Source organism: Lepidochelys kempii, chromosome 1, assembly GCF_965140265.1.
Source record: "Lepidochelys kempii isolate rLepKem1 chromosome 1, rLepKem1.hap2, whole genome shotgun sequence".
Lineage (NCBI taxonomy): Eukaryota > Metazoa > Chordata > Testudines > Cheloniidae > Lepidochelys > Lepidochelys kempii.
Genome location: NC_133256.1, coordinates 94,929,369 through 94,955,275, shown reverse-complemented (window position 1 = coordinate 94,955,275; position 25,907 = coordinate 94,929,369). Strand labels below are relative to the sequence as shown.

Below are 25,907 nucleotides of genomic sequence, written 5' to 3'. Positions count from 1 at the left end.
TACACTACTTGGTTTGAGACACTAGTAACGAACTTTTCAAAGCATGGATAAAGGATCATAGTTCTGAAGGAAAACCTGATACCCCAATCCACTGAGAATCCAGTTCCAACTCCAGCTGAAGTCAGTGGCCATCTCTCACTTCAGTGGGTGCTGGACTGGGCACAAAAGGAGATAGTACTGTTATTTAGATCTGTATTTGCTACAGATATTAATAGCTACAAGGACAATAACAGCTTCCAATTTATATGTCACTAGGAAGAAGATTAGGCAGATATTTAGCTGTAACAGTTCGTTAAGTGAGAATATCAATGATAAATTTGCTCTCCTCTCAAAATCTTGGGGAAATCTAATCTGGTCAAGTCAAATGGGACCAAATTCCCCATTGAAAGTCAATGAGGTTACTCAGGGTATAAAGCATTGTCTACATTGACGGATTGTCTTAGTTACAGCCATCGATGGCCAACTACAGATGAATCTGCTCCATTGCCATTTTATTTATTGTGTATTATAGTTTAAATGGTTTTACCCTGTAAAAGATATTAGTGGTTCAGCAGTATTCTTATTATATGTATGAGGAATGCCTGATCTCTTTTTAAGTGGTATCAATGCTTTAGCTGCTCCCACTATATAGTAGTAGTTCAAGCTGAACTACGACGACCAACTTTCCTTTTTAATCCCTCTCCTCCTGCTGGCCCCTTTAAATCCTGTAATTTGATTCCTTGAGCACTCCAAACTCCCCCTGGCTTCAATGAGCTTTCAGTGTGCTCTAGCCCCAGTGCATCCATGCAGAAGGAGCCTTGCACTTGCATGGAGCAGGGTAAAGAATTGGAGCCTACGAATGCAGACTTTGAGTAATGACAGCACTGGAGCTGGAAGGTGTAATTTCCAGCTCAAGCAGACATACCCATAACATACTCTTGTTAAGTAAGCATGCTAAAAACAGAGTGTAGCTGTAGCAGCAAGTGGGCTAATTGTTCTGAGCACCTGTCAGAGACCCTAGGTGTATAGTCACAGTGGCTAGCCCCTTGGGGCACTCCACTTTTTGGACTTGATCAGAGCTAGTGTGAGTATGTCTACTTGAACTGGGAATTACACCTTCCAACTCCAGTGCAGACATACCCTTAAGGGAAAAATCCTGCCCCACTGAAGCCAATTAGAGTTTTGCCATTCACTCTAATTGGGGCCAGAATTTCTCCCTATGGCTAAATCTTAGTTTAAAGTGTTACATTGTGATATGTTTCCTTCATGTTGGTAAACCAAGGTGACAAACAGATTTTACCTTTTTGTTTTAGGGAGAAAACAAGGTACACTGTTTCCAGAACTACTGGGTGCCAAAACCGTAGCTTAAAGTTAGTGCAATTATAAGACAAGCCCATGTACTTAATTGAATTGAAATATCATATGTATTCTTTAATTTAATTAAAATTAAGGGGTAAAATATATTATACATATAGACTATGGGAAGACTTGGCAGCCTTGAGTGCTAATTTAATGATACGAGGAGCTAGTCTTCTTCTTAGCATATGCACAACGTGCCTCAAGTGGCCTGTGACCAGGATTCATCACCCAAATTTGGTCCACTGGTTGGATCATTAGCTTCCCTGTCTTGGGTCGGATACTGACGGCAAGTGTGACCTGAATGCTGATCCAAAATGATTGTATAAAATAGAGACCTGGATCTTGTTTTGAATTAGAAGCATATAAAATTTCTCCTTAAATATTGAAACTCACTTGTTAAATATCAGGAACTAGCTCAAACCAATTTAAGCTTACAATTCTAATTTTATGATATTAAGTAAAAAGTATGGAAGAAGTCAAGGTGTTTACATAATGCAAACAGCTTTGGTTTAGATGCTTTATATCCTTAATGCTTTTATCCATTAACTTTACACCATAACAGCAAAGTAATATTGACAACATTAATAATTACGCATCTTTACATCCACTTCATCAGTGTACAAATAGCAGGAATATTGTTGTCTGAGATATGAATCCACTGACTTGAAGTAACTAAAATAACCTTATATTAAGATGATTGTTTTTAAAATTACTGAACGAATAAGGCAAGATTAGTGATCACTTACATGCTAACTGATCAAAAGCCTATTTTTTAAGAGTGTGTTGTAAAAAAAAAAAGCCAATTATAACTTTACAAACAGCCATATTAAATGAAGCACTGGACCTAATGAATGAGAAATGCACATTAGATTTGCATATATTGAAGAACTGGCTGCTGAATCCTTAATTCAATACTTAAATGGAGATCTGATGTAGACAATTTTTTTCAAAGGAAATACATATTGGTAAGTATTTTACTTGAATTGTTTATCTAATTCATGACCAGGAGGAAAGAGTTTATCACCTTCTAATCTTTCCAGTATATCAAATCTGAGTCATACTGGTCTCCAAAGAGATGTAATTTCCTTACTGTTTTCAGTGTAAAAAGTCATTTGTTTACTACAAAGTTGCACAGCGTATATGATAATTACATACAGTAATTATGAAAATATTAAACATCTACTGTGAAGGAATATTGTCAAAGCAAAATTCCCCTCCATCTCTGCTAGCCTAATGAGAGAAGACAGCAAATGTTATTACTTACCAGTCTATCCAAACTTGTGCCAGCAGCTGTTGTTGGTCTCTCCTCAGGATTGTATGGCCTAAAGCGGGTATTGAAGTTCTCGGGAACAGAGCGAGAAGATCTTAAAGCAGGTGCTGGTTTAGGCTGGCCACATCCTTGAAAGACCTGAAAGAAGCATTTTAGATTACATCAAACCTTCCTTTAAAAAGGAAGAGTGATAGTTTACAAGTGCAATATCCCATTCATAGGTTTGTAATTTAGCATTGATATCCTGGTAATAATGAATTAACTACCAGCCCTAAATCAAAACTTTGACAGACATCATTACTAAGATCTGTTCAAGGAATTTGCAGTAATGTACAGGGCCTTTTTCATCTAGGTCAGTGGTTCTCAAAGCTGGTCCGCCGCTTGTTCAGGGAAAGCCCCTTGCGGGCCGGACTGGTTTGTTTATCTGCCGCATCCGCAGGTTCGGCCAATCGTGGCTCCCACTGGCCACAGTTCGCTGCTCCAGGCCAATGGGGGCTGCAGGAAGGGTGGCCAGCATGTCCCTTGGCCTGCGCCGCTTCCCGCAGCCCCCATTGGCCTGGAGCAGTGAACTGCGGCCACTGGGAGCCGCGATCGGCTGAACCTGCAGACACGGAAGGTAAACAAACCGGTCCGGCCTGCCAGGGGCTTTCCCTGAACCAGCAGCGGACCAGCTTTCAGAACCACTGATCTAGGCCACATTTTGAGTCTAGCTCATTTTGGTAGTCATTGAAATGGGCTAACATCTGAATGATGTTTGGGTTGTTATCCCTCCAGAAAGCGAAACAAGAAAAAAAATCTTTTGTGGTTGGATGCAGCTGCAGTTGGTTTCAAATTAAGTTAAATCCTGTCAGGTATCTACAAACCTATCTGTTCACCCAAACACAATTGGCACTAATTGGTAACCTTGCTGGCACTCTCAGAAGAGAGGTCAAGGGCTCAATGGCCTTATAACTTAACTAGCCTCTCATCTCCCTAAAAGATGGTCTCCGCAAATCAGAGCTGAGGTACACTGACTGGGCAATCATGAGGAGTATGTTCTGCCAATGTTCTTGTTCACTGGATAAAGATATGTCTCAGGGATGTCAGTCTGGCAGTTTTCAGAAGCACCAGTTTGAATTAATTACAAAGTCTGAATAAAAAGAAAAATATTTGAAAAAAAAATCAGTAGAATATAAGCAGTGCTGTTTTTACTGCACATATTGAAGGACAGCACTAGGGATGCTACTGAATCTATAGATGAAGAAAGCTTGATTTTAACTTCACCAGCGTTCACACAAACTAGGGTGGCCAGGTGCCCGGTTTTCTATCAGAAAGTCTGGTAGTAAAGGGGACCTCACAGTGAACACCCAAAGTCCGGTTACTGTGGGAAGGGTAGGTGAGGAGGCACCGGATCATTACCTGTGCCAGCCCTTACTCAGCTAGGGCCACCTCCTACCTGCGCTGGGCAGCTGCAGCTCCTGGTGCCGGCTCTGCAGGCAAGTCCCTCTTGACAAAGGGCTGAGAGGGAAGGAGAGGGGAAGAACTGCAAGCTATGGAAGGATGGGGGAAGAGGAGTGAACCGGGGGGCAGGGCCTCAGTGGGAAGAGGTGGAGTAGGGCAGGGGCCTTGGGGGAAAAGGCAAGGCCTGGGGTGGGGGGTTCCAGCACTCCTGCTAGAGCGTCTGGTTTTTAAAAATTATAAAGTTGGCAACTCTAACACAGACATTCAACTTTTTTTTAAAAAAAGATTCATGTGGAGGTTTCACTATAAGATTTTCTGTTGCTGCTTTGAAACTGAAGGCCAGCATTATCCACACAAGAGCAGACCGTGGTCATTCTTAACTTTTTAGGCCTCCATTCAGCAAAGCGCTTAAACATATGTCTAACTTTTAGCACATGAGCAATCCGGTCCTTATTCAGGGGAAGCACTTAAGCAAGATGCTTTGCTGAACCAGGGTGGAATTATTCATACACTTAAATACTTGCTTAAGTGTTTTGCTGAATTGGAGTCTTACTGTTTATCTCCATAATACTCTTGAGTGTACACTGTGCTATAGGACAGGGTTAAAATAAGTGAGGATTTTTCTGGCATACAGGGTACAGTTATAAAGACAACTTTGATAGGTACGGCCCCAGGTAATTCATCATGCCAAACTGAGTTGGTCAAAAATTTTCCAACATTTTTTTCACTGGAAAATATGGCTGCACTGAAACGGATATTTCCATGGCAAAAGTCAATTTCACCAACATTTTAGGATTTTTCTCATGACATTTTAAAAAAAGTTTCATTTTGAATTGATATTTTAACTTAACATTTCATTCTAATGTCATTTACAATCAAATTGACCTTTCCAAACAATTTTTTTTGTTTTAGATTGACATGTAGAAAGAAAGCATTTCAGTGTGAATTGGCATTGTGTTGTGATATTTTGTGTCAAAATGGCTTGTTTTGGTCAAAAATGTTGAATATTTTTGTTTCGATTTTTCTGAATCATTTTTTTTTTAATTTTTTGGTCTGTGAAAATGTTTGATATTTCATCTTTTCCTCTCAATTAAGGATGAAAACAAATGTTGAAATATCAGAATTCCCTTTGGATGAACATTCTGTTTTTCAACCAGCTCTAATACCAAACACAAACAATTTGCCTAAATTTGCATAGTGTTGTCGTGAACTGCTAGTAATCCCATTTCTCTTTAAGTAATCTACTATGGTATTTTTTCTTTCTATTTCTATTTCATTTTTTTCTATCACATATTGGAGAATTGGTACAGATTTTGATACATTTGTTGAAATATAGAAGTTTTTTTTTTGCATTGTGTATGTTTTTGTCATTAAATTTGCATGCAACCGGACAACAGCAGAACTCTATAGTACTTTTTAGATTTGGAGAGGAGAAATCAGCTGCTCCTTTGAAAGTTATCTCACAATAATACAGTAAAGATGCAATTCGCAGATTTTTTACTACACAAAAGGGACATAGTCTACATTTTGAAATCCCAAGCCTCATCTTTTCACTTCCTATCCTGTCCCTTTCCACCTGCATACAGGTTAGAATGGGACAGGATAGGAAGTGAAAAGATGAGGCTTGGGATTTCAAAATGTAGACTAAGAAGGAACACATGAAACATTTCCTGAACAAAAAACCATTAGGTATGTGAAAGAATACACCTTATAGATTTCTGGACAACATCCAGCCTGCTGGTTTTATGGTGTGAATTGATGGCTTGATGGTTAGCATTTCAACTTTGAGATTTGAAAGAATCAGTTTAGGTTTCTGAGGTCTGGAAAGTAACCTTCTGCTTTCTTTTGAAAAAAAACTCTGTCTGTGTGTGTATGGAGAGAGAAGTTTGGAGAAGAGGAGGTGTAGTTTTGATAATATTGTGAACACATTTTTTCTTCTGTGTTGGTAATGGTGGACCAATGGTGGAAGAAACGTCCAAGCTGCCTGTGATAGTGTTATGTATTTGTCCCTGCCAGACAGCCTAGAACTATTGCTGACATCTGCCAACTTAATTCTCACACTTTCTTCAAACACAGAGATGGTGTGCAATGACCTCACCAATCAGCTATTACATTTTAATTCTGCATACAATGCCCATCCTGTCCGACTCTCTCAACAAAGCCGTAGCACAAAGGGTTATTTGGGTTTGGTTTATACCTATATCTAAATTGCCAGCATATCATTCTTTGCCAGAAAAGGACAACAACAAAGTTTACAAAACATATAATAAAAACAAACTACCAACATTCCCAATAGCAGTAACATATGATGAAGACATTCAAATCCTACATTTCACCAACAGAGTTCCTAGGGAAATAGGGGATACAAAATGAAAATGCTGTCAGAGAACCCTGAAGTATCAATCCCAGATTTTAGCTGCAAAAGAGAGAATTAGAACACATACTAACTTGATGACATATACTGAAGGAATAAATATATGGATTAGTTAATTAACAAACAGATAATTAGCATAATAGTCATAAAGGAATACAAGTAAAGAACACAAAAGTTGTGCAGGAAACAGGAGGAATGAAATGTAGGATACTCAGACCTGATTCAGCAAAGTACTCAGACATGCCTAACTTTAAGCACATGATTAGTCCCATTGATTTTGGGCCCAATCCAATTCCCACTAACGTCAATGGGCCATTAGAGTATTTAGAAAAAATACATCCAAAATGTTAGCTAAGACAGAATCCCTGCAGCATCTAACAGATGAGAGAATAAAGTTAAAAAATGAACAGAAGGACTGTACAGAAGGAGAGCACCAAGAATGGTACTGAATATCTATTGCATATATGCAGACATAGGAAATTGGATGGGTCCTTCAATACCCCATCTAACTCTCAAAAAAAAAGAAAAAAGAAAAAGGAAGGATAAACAATGAATCTTAAAAGCTGAGACGTATGGAGGTTTCATAATATGTTTTTGTTACTGCTGCTTTGGCATTGACGGCCACCGTTATTCATACAGGAGCATACATTTTTATTTATTTATATATCACTGTATAATAGGTGAACTGTGCCAAAAATATGATCCTTGTCCCAAAGAGATTCCAATGTAAAATTACAGTAGGCACAATACAGAACAGTGCCTTGCTCAACAAACACAAATTGGTAAGAGTATATTCTAATGGGAAAACCTTATGAAACAGGCAGGCTTTCAGAAAATATTTAAATCAGGAGAGGGATGGAATTTGGATTAAAATAACTATAAGGATGTGTCAGGTATATAGTTATCAAGATGTCTTTCAGAGGGATTGCCCCAGGTGTACACCATGCCAAACTCAAAGGGTCAAATTCTCAGTTGGTAAGCTGGGATAGTTCAGTTGATTTGAAGACAGCTGCACCAGTTTACACCAGTAGATAAACTGACTTGTTAAACAGCAGCCAGATTTCTCAGTAGCAGTGACTGCATTTCAGTGGTGGGTGAAGTGAAGTATACTGTAGTATACATATAATGTCATGCATACTCTATGTGTGTATGCACGACATTATATGTATACTACAGTATAATTTTAACAAGAGAGAATGCTACATTTAGAGGCCAGTGGTATGCTGACTGAGGTCAATCCATCTTGGGAGAGGGATCATAGTATACCAGGGTTGGAAGGGACCTCAGTAGGTCATCTAGTCCAACCCCTTGCTCAAAGCAGGACCAATCTCCAATTTTTGCCCCGATCCCAAATGGCCCCCTCAAGGATTGAACTCACAACCCTGGGTTTAGCAAACCAATGCTCAAACCACTGAGCTATCCCTCCCCTGACACAGGCAAGAGGCATATCATTAATGTTCAGGGTAGGTGGGAACTAAAGAATTTCAAGAGGCGATCATACCACTGAACCAAAACAACTGAAGGCCCCAAGCTCTTATTATGGTGAACACTTCATGGGTTACTTACAGAAGGTCTGACTTATTGGAGAGCCATGATTTAAAGGTATGGATTAAATCTGGAAAGGTAAGGGAGCCATAATCAATAAAACTCCTCCAAGGAGGATTTTCCTATCAGCTACTACAGAACAGTAAAGTTAATTTCACTATTATAAATGGCTTCCACAGCTCAGGATTTTGGGAAGGGTGGGCCCAGACTTCCGCACAAGAAATGAAAGCTTTACAGTGCAAATGGAATATTCACATGATTTACCAACCATTATAGCAAATCAATATTTTCCAATGAAAGGTGTCATAAATATAAAGGGAAGGGTAAACACCTTTAAATCCCTCCTGGCCAGAGGAAAAACCCTTTCACCTGTAAAGGGTTAAGAAGCTAAGACAACCTCGGTGGCACCTGACCAAAATGACCAACGAGGAGACAAGATACTTTCAAAGCTGGAGGGGGGGAAAAACAAAGGGTCCTCTCTGTCTATGTTGTCTTTTGCCGGGTCCAGAGCAGGAATGCAGGTCAGAACTCCTGTAAAGGGCTAATAAGCAATCTAGCTAGATATGCGTTAGATTCTGTTTTGTTTAAATGGCTGATAAAATAAGTTGTGCTGAATAGAATGTGTATTCCTGTTTTTGTGTCTTTTTATAACTTAAGGTTTTGCCTAGAGGGATTCTCTATGTTTTGAATCTGATTACCCTGTAAGATATTTACCATCCTGATTTTACAGAGGTGATTCTTTTACTTTTTCTTCAATTAAAATTCTTCTTTTAAGAACCTGATTGCTTTTTCATTGTTCTTAAGATCCAAGGGTTTGGGTCGGTGTTCACCTATGCAAATTGGTGAGGATTTTTATCAAGCCTTCCCCAGGAAAGGGGGTGTAGTGCTTGGGAGGATATTTGGGGGCGGGGGGGAGACGTTTCCAAGTGAGCACTTCCCCTGTTATTTTTGTTAGACTCTTTGGTGGTGGCAGCATAAAGGTTCAAAGATAAAAGGTAAAAGTTTGTACCTTGGGGAAGTTTTAACGTAAGCTAGTAAAAATAAGCTTAGGGGGTTTTTCATGCAGATCCCCACATCTGTACCCTAGAGTTCAGAGTGGGGAAGGAACCTTGACAAAAGGAGAAAAGTCTGTAGTATTGCAAGTGAGAAGGGAGTTGAGTTCATGCCAAGGAGTGGTGATGTCATTGATCTAGTCAGGAAAGCCTTTTTCCTGGCCAATTAAAAAAAAACACATTGCTTGCTCTGGGGAGCAAGCGATCAAAAATGAAAATTAAATCGATTGGAATATACAAAGTGGGTAAATTTTCAATGAAAACTTTTCTTTTAAGGAAAAGTTTTGCTTCTTTCTTGGTTTAAGGGCAGAGTATGCTATAAAGCCAAGCTGTAAATCTCACAGCATATGAGAGAGTGTGGTTTGATTGTCAGTATGCCTAGTGAGCTCTAAGATCACCACTGCAGGAACAGGGCCCCATCATGCAAGGTGTAGAGCACTATTAAAATCCTAACAACTTCACTGAGAGTTGAAATGCTCAGCACCTTGCAGGACTGGGTCCATAAATAGCAGGTCTGGGGGATTTTTAAAACAAATAATAATCTCCCTCCCCCAACTTCCTAGTTACAGTAGTTTCTTTCTGGGAAATGAAAAAGGACTGAATCAACTAGCAGTCTTGGCAGTGCTGAGCAGACATGAATACCCAAGTGTGTTAGATCAATGGGAACTGGCCAGTCTTTTGATGCAGAGAAGATGGCAAGACCCTTGACTTCAGATACTGTACCGAGGAGTACCATTAAAGATAAATCAAGAAAAAGTCTTCTGTTGTTCGCTAACAGCTCAACGATACTAATTACCACATTCAAAGGACCTTGATAATAATGGGTTCAGAGGAGCTACTGGTGTATGCATAGATACCCACACTAAAGATGGAAAGGAGGAAACTGTTTATTGCCATGTCAGACTGTAGATAAAACTCTATCGTACTGAGGTCTGATAATCAGAGGCTGTAGATCATAACCCTATTTTTCCTGAGTCGCCATTAAAAGGAGGTTAAATGGGATGTTTAATGTATTCACCTCCAGCATGTCACGCATGAGTCTAATCTACACAGATGAAAGCATGTTTAGATGTTAATAAGGAAAGTCACAGACCAGGCACATGCAGAAGTTACAGACCTCGCTCCGCAGACTGCCTCTTACAAAGCAACCAGAGAAAGTTCTCAACAAATATGAAACACTATTGTTGTAGTATCCAGGCAAAGTACTAAAAAACTTCAACAGGACTTTATTTTTTAAACTGGAAACCTCTTTTCCAAGCTGCTGCTGCACCCTCAGTAACTCTCCCTCAGCAACTCTCCCTCAGCCTCTTCAACTCCTCCCCCCTCCTTCCTGTTTCCTGTCCTTTCAGACTCCCAACAGCCAGTGCTCCCAATTCTAATAATTGCAAGCAACATCTAAACACCACATTCCCTCCTCTCTTAAGAAACTCTCCCAATTACAATAAACATTGTTGTTCTAACCACAGGAACAAATAGGAAAAAAGGCACTATACTGTTGACAGAAATATTACACTAAAACCATATAGATACTACATAACATAGTCTCTAGCCCAGACAGGTGGTCGTCTGCGTCTGACAGGCCATCTCTCAAGCCCCAGTTCCAGTGCAATGTCTTGTTGTGTTGATACTACGGTGAAGTCATCCAATGCAGACTGGGTGTTGGCATAATCTCCTCTTGGTGCATAGACAGGTGCAAAGTAAGAAGCATTCCATATCCACCCATCAGAAAGTCGATAGGTGTAAGGTCCCTTCTTCTCTATGATTTTAAGAGGAGCTGTGAATTTACAGTCCCCTTTGCGTAAAATTCCAGGTTTTCGTATTTGAATGAAGGAACCACACTCAAACTTTGGTTCCTTAGAACCCCGCCACTTGTTTGTGAAAGCCTTATACTTTGCTTGGTTCTGTTAAACTGTTTTTCTTACATCATCCTTGGTTGGGGCCTCAGGTCGTGCCTTTAACAATCCAGCAATGTTCAGTTTAGTATTCATCAGTTTCCCATGCAGTAACTTTGCGGGTGATCTTTGCGTTGTGGCATGTTGTGTAGCTCGGTATGCTTGCAAGAAATCAGTAGTGAAGGGTATCCACAATCGCCCTTACAGTTTAGCCGTTTGCAAACTCTTTCAAACTTCTGTTAAACAGTTAGATTTCCCCATTGGCTTGAGGGTAGTATAGGGATGACCTTCTGTGTAAAATGTTCCTCTCTGCTAGAAAAGTTTCAAACTCCAGGGAAGTAAATTGACTACCATTATCTGAAACCAGTTCTTTGGGGTTACCTTCTCTGCTAAAAACTGGAGAGAGGAACTTAATTACTGTAGCAGAAGAGATTTGCGATGTAAACGTGACCTCAGGACATTTACTGAAATAATCTATTAAGGTGATGGCATAATGACAGTCAATTGGAGCAATATCAAAGGGTCCTACAAATGTCAATCACCACTTTTTCCCATGCAGATTCAGGAAGAGGAACAGGCTGTAATGGAGGGGTACTTGTCACTGCTGTCTTTTCATGCATTTGGCAAGTGACACAGGATTTTATGAGTGCTTCAGTTTGAGAGTCCATCCCTGGCCACCAATACAGATCCCGTAGTCGTCGTTTGCTTCTGAAAATTCCTTGATGAGTATCGTGTGCCAGGTGTATGAGTTTTGACTGTAATTCTTCTGGCACAAGTAGCTGGTGTGAACCTCGTAGCACACAGCCATTGAGCAAAGAAAGCTCATCCCGAACTCTAAAATAAGGCAGCAAAACTGGGTCAAGGTTTTTAGGGTGACTGGGCCATCTCTTGGTCAGAAATTCCCGTAGTTTTTGTTGAATTGGACATGGTGAACAAGCAGCTTGAAATTGTTCTCTTATAACTACAGTAAGAGTGCTTGTAATAAGCGCAACCACTACATCCCCATCCTCTGGTGTGCCATCTGGTGAAGGCAAAGGCAGGTGAGAAAGGCAATCAGTGACCACATTTTGGTTTCCAGGCTTATATTCCAGTTCCTTATTGAAAGAGAGTAGTCTTGCAGACCATCTAGCAATATGATTCCTGCTCTTCCCAGTCCTTTTGTGGTAAGCAATGTCGTCAAAGGGCTGTGGTCTGTGCTCAACTTGAACATGCGGCCCCACAGGTAAGTTCTCCATTTTTCAGTTGCCCAGACACAAGCAAGTGCTTCTTTTTCGACTGTAGAATATTTCCCCTCAGGATTACTTAGTGTCCTTGAAGCAAATGCAACAGTCCTCTGTGTTGTCCTCATGCAGTTGTGTGAGAACAGCCCCAAGTCCATAATCAGAAGCATCAGTAGTTACAATTGTGGGCAATGCAGGACTGAATAGTGCAAGTACTGGACTAAGTACAGTCAAGTCTTTCACCGTTTTGAAACTAGCTTGTGCATCCATTGTCCACAGTAAGGTTGAACTTCCCCGTAGTCATTCTTGTAACAGTTCAATGACAGAAGCATAATTGGGAATGAATTTTGCATATCAGGAGGTAAGACCCAAGAAGGAACGTACGGTTTGCAAATCTGTTGGAGGAGGAGCATTTGAAATTGCCAGGATATGAACTGGATCAGGTTTTAGTCCAGCCTGTGAAATTGTATGCCCCAGAAAGGAGAGTTCAGTTTGTCTAAATTTACATTTGGACCTATTGAGCTTGAGGCCTGCTTTGCTGATGCAGTTTATTTTCATGCTCCTCCGAAGTATTTCCAAACACGTTAATATCATCCAAATAGCACTGAACTCCATGTTGATTCCTCAGAATCAATGACATTTTTTGGAAGGCACTTGGGGCTGATGCGAGACCATGTGGAACACGTTTAAAAGGGAATAGTCCCTCATGTGTAATAAATGCTTTAAGGTCTCTGCTATCTTCATGCAACATAACCTGATGGGATTCGCTCTGCAAATCAAGAGTAGAAAACATCTTTGCTCCACAGAGTTCTGCAAATACTTCTATGTGAGGAAGAGGATGAGTGTCAATCACAATAGCTTTATTTGGCTCCCTTAAGTCCACACAAAGGCGGATGCGCCTCCACCCTTCTTCTGTGTCACTACTATAGGTGAAACCCATTCCAAGGAGTTAATCTCTTCAATAATGTCCTCCTGAACAAGTTTTCTAAGTTCCTCTGAAACAGCTTCCCTGACTGAAAATGGTAAGCACTGTAATTTCTGTCTTACAGGCATCACATTATTCTGCATTTTAACTTTATGCAGAAACCCATAAGCACAGCCGAGTTTCTCCTCAACCTGGTGTAGGGTCCTAGCTGAAACTGGTGTGTGTACCGCAAGAGTGCTTTGCTGAGGAAGATTAATTCGTCCATTAACTACCCTGAGATTTAAAGCAGCCAATAAATCTCTGCCAAGGATAGGAGTGCATTTGTGGACAATGTAGAACTTTGCAATTACACAGCAATCACCAAAAGTAACTATTGCTGGCAGGCAGCCATGTACTGGAATATGGTTTTTCAAATAGCACAGCAAGTGAAGCTTGGGTTCAGTAACAGGCACATCTTTAAAGTAATGCAGATAGATGGAATCAGGTAGTATAGATACTGCTGAGCCAGTGTCCAACATTAGCAGAAAAAAGTGTGATTTGCCTGAGGGTATGGCAGAAACTTTTACCGTGCACTTTATTTGTTCTGGAATATGTGCAGTAGTGATTTTGTCCATGCTCAGCACAGTAACATCTGGTATTGTAATTGCATGCACCTGTTGATCGAACTGGTTGCTGCGACATACTTTAGCAAAATGCCCAATCTTTTTGCAATGATTGCACTGAGCTACTTTTGCCGGACATCTTGTGTAGCTTGCAAGGTGTCATGGGGATCCACAGCAAAAACATGATTTTACTATATTTTGAATTTGCTGATTCAGTGGTTTTTCATTAGTTTTCCTCTTCTAATTGTTTGTCTGCAGCGATAGTGAACTTTTCTGCAAAGGAGTCACACCCTGGACTGTGCCTACTGTATCCATGCTCATTATTTTGGCTTCAGCTGTAGCTGACTCAATCTGGGTTGCAATGGTTATTGCTTTTTCTAGTGTAAGTTGTGGTTCTAGAAGTAAACATTCTCTTACACGAAGCATGGTTGTTTTCTCAATGAGCTGGTCTCTAATCATCTCATCTGCCATATTTCCAAAGTCACAAGTTACAATCAGACTCCTCAGGGAAGCAATATACTGCACTTTTGTCTCCGCTGGTTTCTGCTCACGCTGGCGAAATCTGTAGTGATTAGCTACTACATTCACTTTTGGTACAAAAAAGTTATTTAATTCAGTGAGTGCGGTCTCATATTTATCGTCTGCAATGGGAAAAGTGTAAAATATACGCTGCCGTTCTGCTCCAAGGCAGTGGATTAGCAAAGCACACTTTCTTACTTCAGAAATCTCTGTAGGACTGATTGCAAGCAGATAAGTCTCAAACATATGGATCCAGGCAGTAAAAGCAATTGGAGGCTCACCTGGGCTTTGTAGAAAGGGTGCAGGTGGGTTCAGAGGCAGAAGATCCCATCCTCGTCGCCAAAATGTTGTAGTAGCCAGGCAAGGTACTAACAAACTTCAATAGGACTTTATTTTTTAAAGTGGAAACCTCTTTTCCAAGCTGCTGCTGCACCCTCAGTAGCTCTCCTGCAGCCTTCAACTCCTCCCTGCTCCTTCCTATTTCCTGTCCTTTCAGACTCCCAACAGCCAGTGCTCCCAATTCTAATAATTACAAACAACATCTAAACACCACAACTATTCAACATTCTTTGTCTGTCATAAACCTTTTAGCAGCCAATAATATGTAGCTAATTGAATGGTACTTTTTGCAATGCCATCCTTGCTTGAAAGAAATCTATAGAGTTTTTAACAAGGTGAGATAGTTAGAGTGGGCCAGGTGCACTCAAAGACAAGAGACTATAATTTTGAGTAGCATGGTCAAACCTTCATAGACAGAGGATAGCAGTCAGCGGTTGCTATTTTCCCCCTGGCTGCAACATTCAAGAGTGGATAATAAGTGACTTGCACAGTACCTTTGCTGACACCTGCATGCTGTTCTCTTGCATGTTCATGATGGCTTCAGAAATCTTGACATCAATAGGATCCATGACTGATTCAATGTTGAATGGTCCCTCTAATCTCTCTGCTACCAAGAGCATTGCATCTGTTAAAACACAAAGGATCCATTCCCTTAAAAAAAGAGTACCTAGAGAGCACAAAAAAACCCTAATGTTATACTGCTCAGCTTGCTGTGCCAGAGCTGGGAATATCCAAATGCTCCTGGCCTGGTTCAGTATTCTGCAGATGTGTGTCAGGGGGACATAAGAGATTTTAACATAATGCAAACTTTCTCTACAGATGTAATCTCCTGATTATCATAACTACCTAACAACCACCACCACCACCAAAGTAACAGAGATTGTAAAAGTTATATTAATAACAGCTGCCATAGCATTATCAATCTGAGGAGAAAACTTCTTCATATACAGATTGCATCTCAACATTCTGAAACAGATTTGTTCTCTAGACTATGTAATCTTATGCATCAGAAAAAGCAGGTGGATTGAAATGAACCCTTGGGTATATTTCTAGAGCTTGCACAAGATGATGAAAACTTGGATATATCAGGATCTTCTAATTAAAACAGCTGTTCTTTCTGACCCCAATGATCCATTTTTTAGCAGACTAACACAGGATAAATATTGGATTTCTGCCATAATAAATAGGTATAAACCAGGTTTTCCCCTCTATGTATTTTCAAAATGCAGCTAAATATTGTCTGCAGAAAGATATATTGTTTGCAACTTCTGTGATTTACACAACCTATTATATCTAATTATATGGAAGTCACCCTGTATCATTTTATCTAGTGGATTCTTTCATGAATAAAAATGAGTACCAATAAATAAATTAACAACAATTAAAATGCTATAGTACATAATACAAAAAGCTTAAATGACTATTTATGCATTCATAGCTACATAATATAAATGCAGTGCATTCATAGCACTGCATTTATATTAGTGCTAGCCACATAATAAACTGTAACTCCATCATGTAATAAATTGTATTGATCATACACCTTTGACCCTCTCATACATACTCTGCTTGCTGATCCACCACCCTACACATATTTTAACATTCCAGACCTGTAAATAGCTTCAAACAGCATCCATTTATTAAAAACAAAAAACAACCTTCAAGAGAAAAATATCCTTCTTTCTCCCCAAAATCGTAAAATTTCCTCCAAAATTTATTCTGGACTGAGGTCCAGAAATGGCATTATTCAAGTCCTGCTGCCTATTTAAAATCTAATATCTTGCATTCCTTTAAGGCTGCCAATGGGACACATAGTACTTGTTTCTAAGCCTGGGAGGTACTGAGATATTAGACATACAATTTACAGCACAGAAAATAGTACTTTGAGTAATGTTGCTCATGCTCAAATAAATTGGTTAGTCTCTAAGGTGCCACAAGTACTCCTTTTCTTTTGCGAATACAGACTAACGCGGTTGTTACTCTGAAACTTGTTTTACTTTGTTATTTACAATGGCTCTTTTCCTCTAACTCTCATACACTTGGACACATAGTAAAAAGAGGTTCTGACTTTACTGACAGAGGAATAAAAAGCCCAGTCCTAATATATATTTTAAAAAATCTTTTAAAGATTTCTACAGTAAATTTTGCACACTATATTTGGCATATACAGAAAACATGATAGTGTGGTTTGCTGTAAAAGTTTTTATAAGCATAAATTTGTGACGACATGCATAAATCATTTGTGGCTACACAATTTGTGAATAATACGGTCAGACCAAACTCTTGCTGATAAAACCTTTATTACATAACATCAGCTGCGGCATGTGTATGCATGCACACTCACACCCACACCCAGAATCGGTTTTGTTTTACACCCTCCTATGTATATTGTGACTCCCCATCACAAGCTCAAGTAAATGCTGATGGTGTACTGTGTATATCTAATTTGGTCTTTTTTTCAAAATCTTTTTGTTTATTTGCTTTCCACATGGTACAGGACTTCATAAACAGCTGGCTTCTAGCTGCATGACAAGTGAATCACAAAGTACAGTGTGGTTAATTAATTCTGTTATCATGTGTTTGTTAGAAATGCCTGGAGCAAAAACACTACTAATATTTCACAGTTCACATCACCTGTGCAAAGGCAGAGAAAATGGGCTGTGAGCAGTGTGTGTAGAGAACACAATACAACTGGTGTGCACAGTGCAGATAATAACTACAGCTCATGGCTTGCAGGCGGCCCCAAACAGGAGTTAGGTAACTGAATGATGCATCTAGCAGCACCTACAGCCTACCTAAGACCCCCACCGTATGGTCCCATGGAGAGAGTTGCCATGGAGCAATGCTGGGGCCTGCTGAGCACCTCCTTAGAGTCTCTCTGTTCCCTGTGGCCCATTCTCAGACGTACCCTAGCAGACAGGGGTACACAGACATCTTTCCGGGGAGTACATCAACTCATCTAGATATTTGCCTAGTTTTACAACAGGCTCCATAAAAACACTAGTGAAGTCAGTACAAACTCAATTTCATACAGACAATGACTTGTTTATATTGCTGTATATATTATACACTGAAATGTAAGTACAGTATTTATATTCCAATTGATATATTTTATAATTATATGATAAAAATGAGAAAGCAACTTTTCAGTAATAGCGTGCTGTTATTTTGTATTTTTAGGTTTGATTTTGTAAGCAAGTAGTTTTTAAGTGAGGTGAAACTTGGGGTACACAAGAGAAATCTGACTCCTGAAAGGGGTACAGTAGTCTGGAAAGGTGGAAAGCCACTGCCCTAGCAGATCACCTGTGATTCAGGCTGTGCACTGCCATTAGACGGGACTGCCCTACAAGTCAGAAACTAATGTAGGAATTTATTTTGTTTTGTTATTTCACTCCCAGAACACTTTTACTTTTATGGGTGCTGTTATTAAAAGAAACAGAGGACAAAGCTATGTTCTTAAAATGATTTATCTGATTTAAGAATTCAGAAGCTTACATATGAATTCCAAGGTAAGTTAATGTTTAGACTGTGTACATTTCCAAGCTCAGTGTATGGATTTATAATTTAAATAGACATGAGTCTACATATCTTTCCTAAGAACTGCAACAGCCCATCATCTTTTTCAATTATCTTTACAATGAAAGTGACATTTTCCAGTTTATGTCAATTTCCTTCAGTGCAGACTTCCAGATAACTGGTAAATCATGGGCTGATTTTTCTTCTCTTGAAAAAAAAGGGGCAGGATTAAGAACACTGATTTCTGACATACTCTAATGTTTCTTTTTATATATATGCTTTTATAATATATATATCAAATATCAAAATAAAAAGCTACAGCTGTCATAAATATAGAGGGAAGGGTAACAACCTTCCTGTATACAGTACTATAAAATTCCTCCTGGCCAGAGGCACAATATCCTTTTACCTCTAAAGGTTGAAGAAGCTCAGGTAACCTGGTTGGCACCTGACCAAAAGGACCAATAAGGGAACCCTGACATGGTGGGAGCCGTGGGATTATTTTGAACCAGAGATCATTTTGAACCGAAAGCACAGTAGGATTTTAAAAGGACAATTTCCCCCCCCCCCCTCCCCTTTTGGCTGCTTGGAAGCAGGATTTTTAGCTGCGAGCAGCTGGAGTTTTTTTCCTCTGCCTCAGGGCAGAGGGGTTAAGTTACAGCAGCAAGGAAATTCACAAGCAGGGTTGTTTTTTTTTTCTTTTTTTTCTAGCTCCCGGGTAAGCTAGGTAAGCAGGAGCTAGGATGACGAAATGCAATATCCAATAGCAACTAGAATTAGCTAAATTTAAAGCTGAAGAAAAACAAAAAGAACATGACAGACATAGGAAAGAGGCGCAACGCTTGGAAGTGGAGTTAGCTCTGAAGCGCTTAGATCTGAAAAAGGCTAAGCTGAATCTACCAGCTAACCCTACCAATCCTTCTCCGGGTGCTCCCCACTCCAGAAAATTTCCCAACTACAAGGCAGGCGATGATACCAAGGCCTTCTTAGAAAATTTCAAAAGGGCCTGACTTGGGTACATCATCTTTACAGACAAGTACATGGTAGAGCTGAGGCCTCAGCGCAGTGGACCCTTAGCAGAGGTGGCATCTGAAATGCCTAAAAAACAAATGAACAGCTACAAACTTTTTAAAAACAAGGCCAGAATTAGAATCGGGCTAACACCCGAGCCTGCCCGTCGGCGGTTCAGAGCCCTAAGGTGGAAACCAGACGTGCCATTTACCTGACACGCCTACCACATTGTGAAAAATTGGGATGCCTGGATATCAGGAGCAAGTGTTAAACCTCCAGAAGAGTTGCCCTTCCTAATGCAAATGGAGCAGTTCCTAGAGAGTGTTCCAGAGGAAATAAAAAGGTACATCCTAGATGGGAAGCCCAAAACTGTAATCGAGGCGGGGGACATTGGAGCCAAATGGGTGGAGGTGGCAGAAAAAACAACAACTGGTAGCAGTTGGAGTGAATATCAGAAGGGGCAACCTGAAAGAAAATCCTATCACCGGGGGCAACCCAAGGCCCCAACTACATTCCAAGGAAAACCCCAAATACCTTATCGTCCCACCACACCCATCTCCAGCAACCAACCTTGCCCTAGTGACCAGTCAGCTGGGCGATGTTTTAAATGTAATGAGCTGGGGAATGGGAAGACCAACTGCCCCAAGAACCCCAACAGACTGCAGTTCATTACACCAGAATCACGCCAAAGGTCCTCAGGCCCAGATGCCTCTCAGGTACCCTCAGAGCAAAGGGAAATTGTGAGTGTGGGCGGGAAGAAGGTTACAGCTTGATGGGACACTGGAGTACAAGTGACAGCTATCCACCAGTCCTTATTGGACCCCAAGTTCATCAACCCAGAGGCCCAAGTGACAATTCAACCCTTCATGTGAAACTCTTTAAACTTGCCTACAGCCAAGTTGCCTGTCCAGTACAAGGGCTGGTCAGGAATGTGGACTTTTGCAGTCTACGATGATTATCCCATTCCCATGCTGCTGGGGGAAGACTTGGCCAACCAGGTGAAACTAGCCAAGGTGGGAATGGTCACATGCAGCCAGACTAAGCAAGCTATCACACCTGAGACTTCAACAAGGGCCCAGTCTGTGTTACCAGAGACCCAGACTGAGGGGGTGGAACCAGACCCCATGCCAACGTCTGCGACAGTAGTAGTGGATCCAATCATGGAGACCAGGTCAGAGCCTAAAATACCACATAGTGCGCCAGCTTGAAAGTGGTTCACAGTCAACGGAAACAGCCCCATCACCTACATTGCTTCCAGAGGGACCACGCCCAAGTCCACAATTCAATGAGGAACTGATGTCTCCAGCATCAAGGGAACAGTTCAAGGCCAAGCAAAAAGCAAATAAAAGTCTCCAGAGAGTTTGGATGGCGGGACGGAGCAACCCACTGCCTCTCAGGTCTTCTAATCAATCCAGGTTTGTTGTAAAAAGAGGACTTTTATACAAAAGAACTCTTTCTGGTGAACACCAGGAAAACTGGCATCCTCAAAGACAGTTGTTAGTTCCAACTAAGAACCGGGTAAAGCTCTTGAGCTTAGCCCATGATCATCCTAGAGGCCATGCTGGGCTGAACAGAACCAAAAACCATTTGGGGAAGTCCTTCCACTCGAAGGGAATGGAAAAGAATGTTTCTGCCTATGTCTGGTCTTGTGAGGTATGCCAAAAAGTGGAAAAACCTCAAGACCAGGTCAAAGCCCCTCTCTAGCCACTCCCCATAATTGACGTTCCATTTCAGCAAGTAGCTATGGATATTCTGGTCCTTTTCTGAAAAAGGCACCCAGAGGAAAGCAGTACATACTAACTTTCATGGATTTTGTCACCCGATGGCCAGAAGCAGTAGCTCTAAGCAACACCAGGGCTAAAAGTGTGTGCCAGGCATTAACAGACATTTTTGCTAGGGTAGGTTGGCCCTCCAACATCCTTACAGATTCGAAAACTAATTTCCTGGCAAAAACCATAAAAAGCCTTTAAAAAGCTCTTGGGGTGAATCACTTGGTTGCCACCCCTTACCACCATCAAACGAATGGCCTGGTGGAAAAGTTTAAGAAAACTTTGGTGCCATGATCCATAAATTCGTAAATGAGTACTCCAATGATTGGGACCTAGTGTTGCAGCAGTTGCTCTTTGCCTACAGAGCTGTACCACATCCCAGTTTAGGGTTTTCACCATTTGAACTTGATTATGGCCACGAGGTTAAGGGGCCACTACAGTTGGTGAAACAGCAATGGGAGTGTTTTACGCCTTCTCTAGGAACTAACGTTCTGGGCTTTGTAAGCAACCTACAAAACACCCTCTGAGACTCTTTAGCCCTTGCTAGAGAAAACCTAAAAGCTGCTCAGGAAGAGCAAAAAGCCTGGTATGAAAAACATGCAAGAGAGCATGGGGGAAAGAAGGGGACCAGGTCATGGTCTTGAAGGCACTCCAGGCCCATAAAATAAAAGCATCGTGGGAAGGGCCATTCATGGTCCAAGTGCTCCTGGGAGCTGTTAATTATCTCATAGCATTCCCCACTTTAACCATAAAGCCTAAGGTGTACCATGTTAATTCTTTAAAGCCCTTTTATTCCAGAGAATACATGTTGGTCAGTTTACAGCCCAGGGAGGAGATGACGCTAAGTAACCTGAAGGTGTCTACTATGAAAAAAAAAAGTGACGGTGACGTGGAAGAGGTATACCTCTCAATGACCCTTGGACATATGCAGTGCCAGCAGATCAAGGAGCTGTGCAATAGCTTCGTGCCGATGTTCTCAGCCACCCCAGGATGGGCCAAATGGGCATACCACGCCATTGACACAGGTAATGCTCACCCAATTAAAGCCCAACCTTACCGGGTGTCTCCTCAAGATAAAACTGCTATAGAATGGAAGATCCAGGATATGCTACAGATGGGTGTAATCTGCCCCTCTGGCAGTGCATGGGCATCTCCAGTGGTTCTAGTTCCCAAACCAGGTGGGGAGATACAGTTTTGCATGGACTACCGTAAACTAAATGCAGTAACTCGCCCAGACAACTATCCAATGTCACTCACAAGTTAGCTCTTGGAGAAACTGAGACATGCCCAGTTCATCTCTACCTTAAACTTAACGAAGGGTACTGGCAAGTACCGCTGGATGAATCCGTCAAGGAAAGGTCAGCCTTCATCACCCATGTAGGGCTGTATGAACTTAATATGCTCCCTTTCGGGCTGCGAAATGCACCTGCCACCTTCCAAAAACTTGTAGATGGTCTCCAAGCAGGATTGGGAGAATATGCAGCCACCTACCTTGACGATGTGGCCATATTTTTGGATTCCTGGCCAGAACACCTGGAACATCTACAAAAAGTCTTTGAGCACATAAGGGAGGCAGGACTAACTGTTAAGGCTAAAAAGTGTCAAATAGGCCTAAACAGAGTGACTTACCTTGAACACCAGGTGGGTCAAGGAACTATCACCCCCGTACAGGCCAAAGTGGATGCTATCCAAAAGTGGCCTGTCCCAAAGTTAAAGAAACAGGTCCATTCCTTCTTAGGTTTGGCCGGATATTACAGGCAATTTGTACCGCACTACAGCCAAATCACCGCCCCACTAACAGACCTAACCAAAAAAATCCAGCCAAATGCAGTTCAGTGAACTGAAAAGTGTCAGAAGGCCTTTAACCATCTTAAAGCGACACTCAGGTCTGACCCTGTACTAAGGGCCCCAGACTTTGACAAACCGTTCCTAGTCACCACCACCTAGTCCTTCCGAGCGTGGTGTGGGAGCAGTTTTAATGCAGGAAGGACCGGATCAAAAATTCTATCCTGTCATGTTTCTCAGCAAGAAGCTATCTGAGAGGGAAAGCCACTGGTCAATCATCAAAAAGAAATGCTATGCCTTTGTGTACGTGCTGGAAAAGCTATGCCCATACGTTTGAGGACGGCGTTTCCAACTACAAGCCGACCATGCTGCATTAAAGTGGCTTCACACCATCAAGAACAATAACAAAAAACTTCTTCGGTAGAGTTTAGCTCTCCAAAATTTTAATTTTAAAATACAACACATTTCGGGAGCTTCTAACCAAGTGGCTGATGCACTCTCCTGTAAAAGTTTCCCCAAATCAACTGGTTAAAATCGTCCTTACAATGTAAAAAATACTGTTAGTTTTTATATAGTCAGTAGTATATCTAAAGGTACATGTGTCTTATTAACTCTGTTTTCTCCTAGAGCTCCAGAAAGGAATCACAGCCAGTGTGAAACCGGCTGTCCAACACTATCTGTGATTTGGGGGATGTGTCATAAATATAAAGGGAAGGGTAACAACCTTCCTGTATACAATACTATAAAATCCCTCCTGGCCAGAGGCACAATATCCTTTTACCTGTAAAGGGTTAAGAAGCTCAGGTAACCTGGCTGGCACCTGAACAAAAGGACCAATAAGGGAACCCTGACAACTGCATATTACTATTATTTAGCAATTTTATTACTTAGCTTAATAGAGAGTTGGTTAACTGTCAACTTGATTACAATCTCTAAGTACCTACATGGGAAACAAATATTTAATAGTGGGCTCTTCAATCTAGCAGACAAAGGTGTAATATGCGCCAATGGCTGGAAGCTGAAACAAACTGAGGCTGGAAATAAGGCCTGAATTTTGAACAATGATTAACCATTGGAACGATTTATCAAGGGTCCTGGTGGATCACCAATTTTTTTTAAACCAAGATTGGAAGTTTTTCTAAAACATATGGTCTAGGAATTATTCTGGGGAAATTCTATGGCAGGAGGTCAATCTAAATGATCACAGTGGCTCTTTCTGGCCTTGAGCTCTATGAGCTACAGAACACCTATGAAAAGGGTTATGAGTCCCAGTGCTCCCTGTACTCCAGCACTTGTGGGGAGGGCACTTGTGAAAAGAGGGAGTTTTGCTTCCAAAATGCTTTGTTCCCTCTTCGTTTCTTGCTTCAGCACTGCAATTGAAGGGGATGCAATTGCAGCATTGGTAGATATACCCAGGCTAGCAGTGCTAAAAATAGAAGAGTAGATGCGATGGTGTGGACTTCCGTGCAGTTGCACAAGTCCACCTAGCACCCTGGGGGCCAACTTGCACTGCTGAAGCCCACGCTGCTGCATCTACCCCATTATCTTTAGCAATGCTAGCATGGCGATGTCTACCCAAGCTCCAGGCACACCTCGGACTGCAATGTACCCCCCCTGTATGGTTTGGATTAGTTGGCTTCTGGGGATGGGACTAACTTGATTGTGCCCTGTGGCATTCTTCCCCCACACCTTCACCTCTGCTTCTCTTCTACTGGTAAACTAACATCGGGTTCCCTACTGCAGCCTAGTGTCCCTCTTCCTCAGAGGGATTTCTAGGAGTAGAGAGTGTGATGCATTCCCTGGAAGCACAGCTTCTCCTGGGAGACAGGGGCTGGAAAGTGCTGAGAGCCAGCATTCTCCACAAATCGTAGGGTATTGTCGGTTTCTGGAGAAGAAGGATCTGACGCAAAGCCCAGTGTAGCAGGCTGTGGCAGGCCCCCTTGGCTCCTGCCTCTGCTAAGTCCACAAAGTCACTCTGAGACCCTTGGGTTAGTATCCACTGGTGCAGTTTATTCACAGGCTTGTTCCCACCACCATTTCACCATGTACAGTTGGCCCTTTACTGTCTGCAGGCAGGAGGGAGGGAAGGAAGAGCTACCTCCCTGCTTCTACTCCTTGCCTTTTCCCTTTCTTTCTGCTCTTCCCTGGTTTCCTTCCCCTGAGGCTTTTATACAGCCCAGGCTAATTAGGCAGCAGCTGTGTCTGCTTCCGCAATTAGGGCCAGGTTATCTCCAGCCAGCTCTAATTTATTCCCCTAATTGGGAGCTGGTATGACAGAGGGCTGAATTAGCAACCATTTGCCCAGCACCCTGTCACACCCACTGAAGTTGTATCAGACTCTACTTTCTCTTCTGGTTCTGCTACAATTCTTGATCCATCAATAGAATAGTACCAGGAAAACTCTATGAGAGGAACTCTGTGAAGTTTCTATTCCTCTACCCAGGTACTTCCCTTGTTTATGGCCCTATACACACTGACTGGCGCTATTAAATACCTTTCTAGCAATTAGCTTAAAAGAAATATACAGTGTTCGTTCACATATTGCAATGTGAACTAACATAACAATCGATATTATTTGGGAAATTTCAAAAGCACCTGAGAGTTTGTATGTGTGAACTGGGAAGGGAAGGGTGGGGAGCCAGCTGTGAACAGAGTGTGTCACTGATTGTGAATGTATCTTGACCTTGAGAGTGGAACAGCAGTTAGGGAAAGGGACGCAATTGTAAACACAGTGGTCTGCAAAGAAATGCTCACTCTACTGCTCGCCTTCCTTGCAGAGGAAAGATCTGTGATTGCATTGTCATGTAGTTAAGGATGAAGTGAGCTTTCAAAATCGTTATAATGTTAAATTAATAACAAGTGTGAACACTGGATTTTAGGTATATATTTACTTCTTTTAAGTTAGCAAAAATGCATCCCATAATAGTCTGCCAAAACCTTTTATCACTAGAATAAGATTTACTAACAGGGTTCAAGGAGAGGTGAAAAAGGAAAACTCCACCTCATGTTAAATGAGATGCTAAGAGCTCTTTTTTCAGGAAAGCTGAACCAGTGCCAAAGCTTCTGTTTCTCGGAGGGTACACAGTCCATATTTCAAATAGATTATTTATGTGAAAAAAACACACTGCTCTCTTTTGGGATGTACATATCTAATTATTAGATTTTTTCTTTGACAATGTGATGCAGTTGTGAAAAAGGCAAATATCATTCTAGGATGTGTTAACAGGAGTGTTGTAAGTAAGACATAGAAGGTAATTGTCCCACTCTATGCAGCTGGAGTACTGTGTCCAATTCTGGGCACCACACTTTA

At 41.3% G+C, this 25,907-nt stretch overlaps 1 protein-coding gene across 2 annotated transcripts in view; it reads right to left on the bottom strand.

Moving 5' to 3' along the window:
* GPC6 (glypican 6) overlaps window positions 1–25,907 on the bottom strand; it is a 1,118,215-nt gene that overhangs the window by 70,313 nt on the left and 1,021,995 nt on the right. For both annotated transcript variants that reach the window (XM_073347752.1, XM_073347761.1), the window contains exons 5-6: window positions 15,011–15,141; window positions 2,603–2,746 (exon numbers count right to left, since the gene is read on the bottom strand). In XM_073347752.1, coding sequence (XP_073203853.1) covers window positions 2,603–2,746; window positions 15,011–15,141 — 275 coding nt within the window. The remainder of the gene's footprint in view (window positions 1–2,602; window positions 2,747–15,010; window positions 15,142–25,907) is intronic.